At 44.9% G+C, this 2,768-nt stretch overlaps 1 protein-coding gene across 1 annotated transcript; it reads left to right on the top strand.

Moving 5' to 3' along the window:
- Positions 1–850: 850 nt before the first annotated feature.
- SERLADRAFT_436679 (uncharacterized protein) lies at positions 851–2,738 on the top strand (the record flags this gene model as incomplete). Its single annotated transcript, XM_007316963.1, has 11 exons — positions 851–887; positions 1,057–1,166; positions 1,241–1,450; positions 1,493–1,640; positions 1,692–1,787; positions 1,859–2,032; positions 2,086–2,202; positions 2,245–2,324; positions 2,403–2,510; positions 2,569–2,661; positions 2,720–2,738. Coding segments are annotated over 11 exons (1,192 nt in total), but the record flags the coding sequence as incomplete, so codon positions are not given.
- Between the last annotated feature and the right edge of the window lie 30 nt (positions 2,739–2,768).

Here is a 2,768-nt window from a genome sequence, read left to right as displayed (position 1 = left end):
CAAAAAGAGAGCAGGAAAATCATGATGTCATGGGAAGATGCAGTAAAAAAAGAGCAAGGCAAAACACTATCAGTATCAACACAGTTCCTTTATTGTCAGTCAGGCATTATAAAAAAATATGTGTCCATAAAAATGATTCAAAAATCAAAAATAATCGCACTGTAAATGAATGTTCTGCTGAAAAAAAAGAAACTGGAGCCACCGGTCCACCACCTAGTCCAAATCTGACAGTTCCATGGCCTTACCAATGGACTGGTTGTGTTGGACCACCTGATCAAACGAGGGAGGGAGAGGAGTAGTTCCAATTTGGAACAAGTGAGTCCCAGGCAGCGTGTGGTAGGTGTAGCTGTAGCGAAGACGATGGACAAATGATAAGTGTACCCAAGTGAATGGGACAGCGATGAACATGGGCGACGCAAGGGGATGAACCTTCTCCAGCTCAAAAACTACCCACCCACGCTCCAACCAGGCAAGACGAGCGACCGATGTTTTGATAGTATATGATGGCAGATCGACGTCATGAAGATGGACCTGTTGCCCTATTTGGACCGGCCGCCGGGGCTTTGCTGATATCAGCAGTGGCACGTGGTAGTCAACGGATCGGCGACGGAAGCGGATAGGAAGTGGTGACATCAGAAATGGTGGGGGTGCAAAGAAGATGAGGAGGAGGAGGGTGGAGGTGACGAGGAGGTGAACTAAAATGGGGACCCAGAAACGACCGTCGGGTGAGAATAAAAAGGAGAGGAAGGGGCCCATGGTGGGGCTAGGCAAAGGAAGGGGAGTAAGGGAAACGACAAAAGCGAGGGCGCAATGCAATGTGTAGCCAGTGGCGACGCGAAAATTTGCCGAAATGCCAAAACACGGAAAGTACCGAATGGAAAGCAAAGGTGAGCACGATGGGATTGCCTAATAGAGATGGTCCTGATCAGCCACAAGATTGAAAAAGGCAATATTAATTACTATTCCATGTGGCACTGTGCCTGTGTGGCGCAAGGCGAGTCTTTTTGAATATTCGCTTTGTTATTGACACCTGCGTGACTCTCAGTCACACTCTAGCCCTATCGTTTCTGCGAGATGCTCTAACCGCGAAGCAGTTGCGAGTAGAAATTTGGAAACCTGCACCAGGCCAGACAAAGAAAGCATCGAAGTTTGTCCTGGAGAAGGAGGTGAGAGCAACTACGCGCCCTGATACGTATATTGTATATGTTGGTCTATCCCTAACATTGTGACTTCTTGCAAGGCATCCCCTGGAAATTTACAGGCGGTAGAAGACCTTCTGTTCGTCAACTCTGACATTCTTTCCGCCCCTATTGTTATGGCGATCAAGATTGTATCTGCTTCCGCAGACAAGACGAAGACTAAAACGGTTGGAATAGCATTTGCAGACACTAGTATCAGACAACTAGGAGTGGCAGACTTTGTTGACAATGACTTGTTTTCAAACACAGAGGTGAATCGATAAAATGTCATGTCTTGTATATTCTAACCATAGATCAAGTCTCTAATAATACAACTCTCTGTCAAAGAGGCGCTAATTCCAACCGGCACTGCATCTGGGAATACCGATCGTGATATTGACTTGAATAAACTCAAAGCAGTATTGGAGCGGTGTGGAGTGGTCATTACCGAAAAGAAACCTAGTAAGTTTCATTTCTATCGTCGCGATTTTCTTTCAATTCAGACTGGTATAGGTGAATTTACCGCAAAGAATATCGAAGATGACCTAATGAAGTTGCTTGTGCAAGATCCGGGTTCTTCTGCTACAGTGGGTAATCCTCAAACCATATGTATGTTATTTTGTTGCCAATTATGATATTGGGCTGATGAAGGCCTGTTTTCTCGTTGTCCTGCTTTCCAGCTCAGCTATCTCTTCCTGTGGCTCCATCTGCCCTGTCTGCTCTAGTAAACTATCTATCATTACTTACGGATCCGTCGAATCACGGAGCGTTTAGCATCCGAACTCATGACCTATCACAATACATGAGATTAGATGCTAGTGCTCTTCGTGCTCTCAATTTAACCGAGCCACCTGGTAGCGCAGTAAGTGCTCGTGTCATTCCTCAGTTTCTTCTAACTTGCGAATAGGGGTCTATCAATCGAAATGCTACTTTACTTGGTCTCCTCATAAATGCAAGACTGCACAGGGCACAAGATTGCTGGGGAGTTGGCTAAAGCAGCCATTAGTCAATCTTCATGAGATCCGTAAGTCGCTATATTTTTAACACTAGAGGGCTCTCATTTCAGTTGTCGGTCATCGTCAGAAAAGAGGCAGAAATTTAGTTGAGATGTTTGTTGACGATTCTTCTACTCGTAGAAATCTTCAGGTCAGCACTGATTCTGATTTCCGTGGCACTTGTATTCCATAAATAGTGTCGTCTCACTCATGTGAATGTTTATATTAGGACGACTTCCTCAAATTTATGCCTGACATGCATCGTATCAGCAAGCGTTTCAAGAAATCAGCCGCCTCTCTGGAAGATGTCGTCAGAGTGTACCAGGTTGTGCTTAAAGTAACGAAGCTTGTGCAAATGTGACCCACGTACAATTTGATTTACTACGCGCCAACAGATTCCTGGTCTCATAGCCAATCTTGAAGGCACGCAAACAGAACAAGACGATTATAAGTCTCTGCTGGAAGAGATTTACCTTAAAGATTTCCGGGTAAGTTTGTTCGCTATTCTCCTGTGTCATTTAATTCTTCTGCTATTTGTTCATCCAGGAATTTAACGAAAACCTCTGTAAATATGGGGAGATGGTGGAGCAAACGC

This window comes from Serpula lacrymans, assembly GCF_000218685.1.
Source record: "Serpula lacrymans var. lacrymans S7.9 unplaced genomic scaffold SERLAscaffold_5, whole genome shotgun sequence".
In the NCBI taxonomy this organism is placed as follows: Eukaryota; Fungi; Basidiomycota; class Agaricomycetes; order Boletales; family Serpulaceae; genus Serpula; species Serpula lacrymans.
The sequence above is the reverse complement of the archived record's forward strand: the minus strand, read 5'-3'. Positions and strand labels throughout refer to the sequence as shown.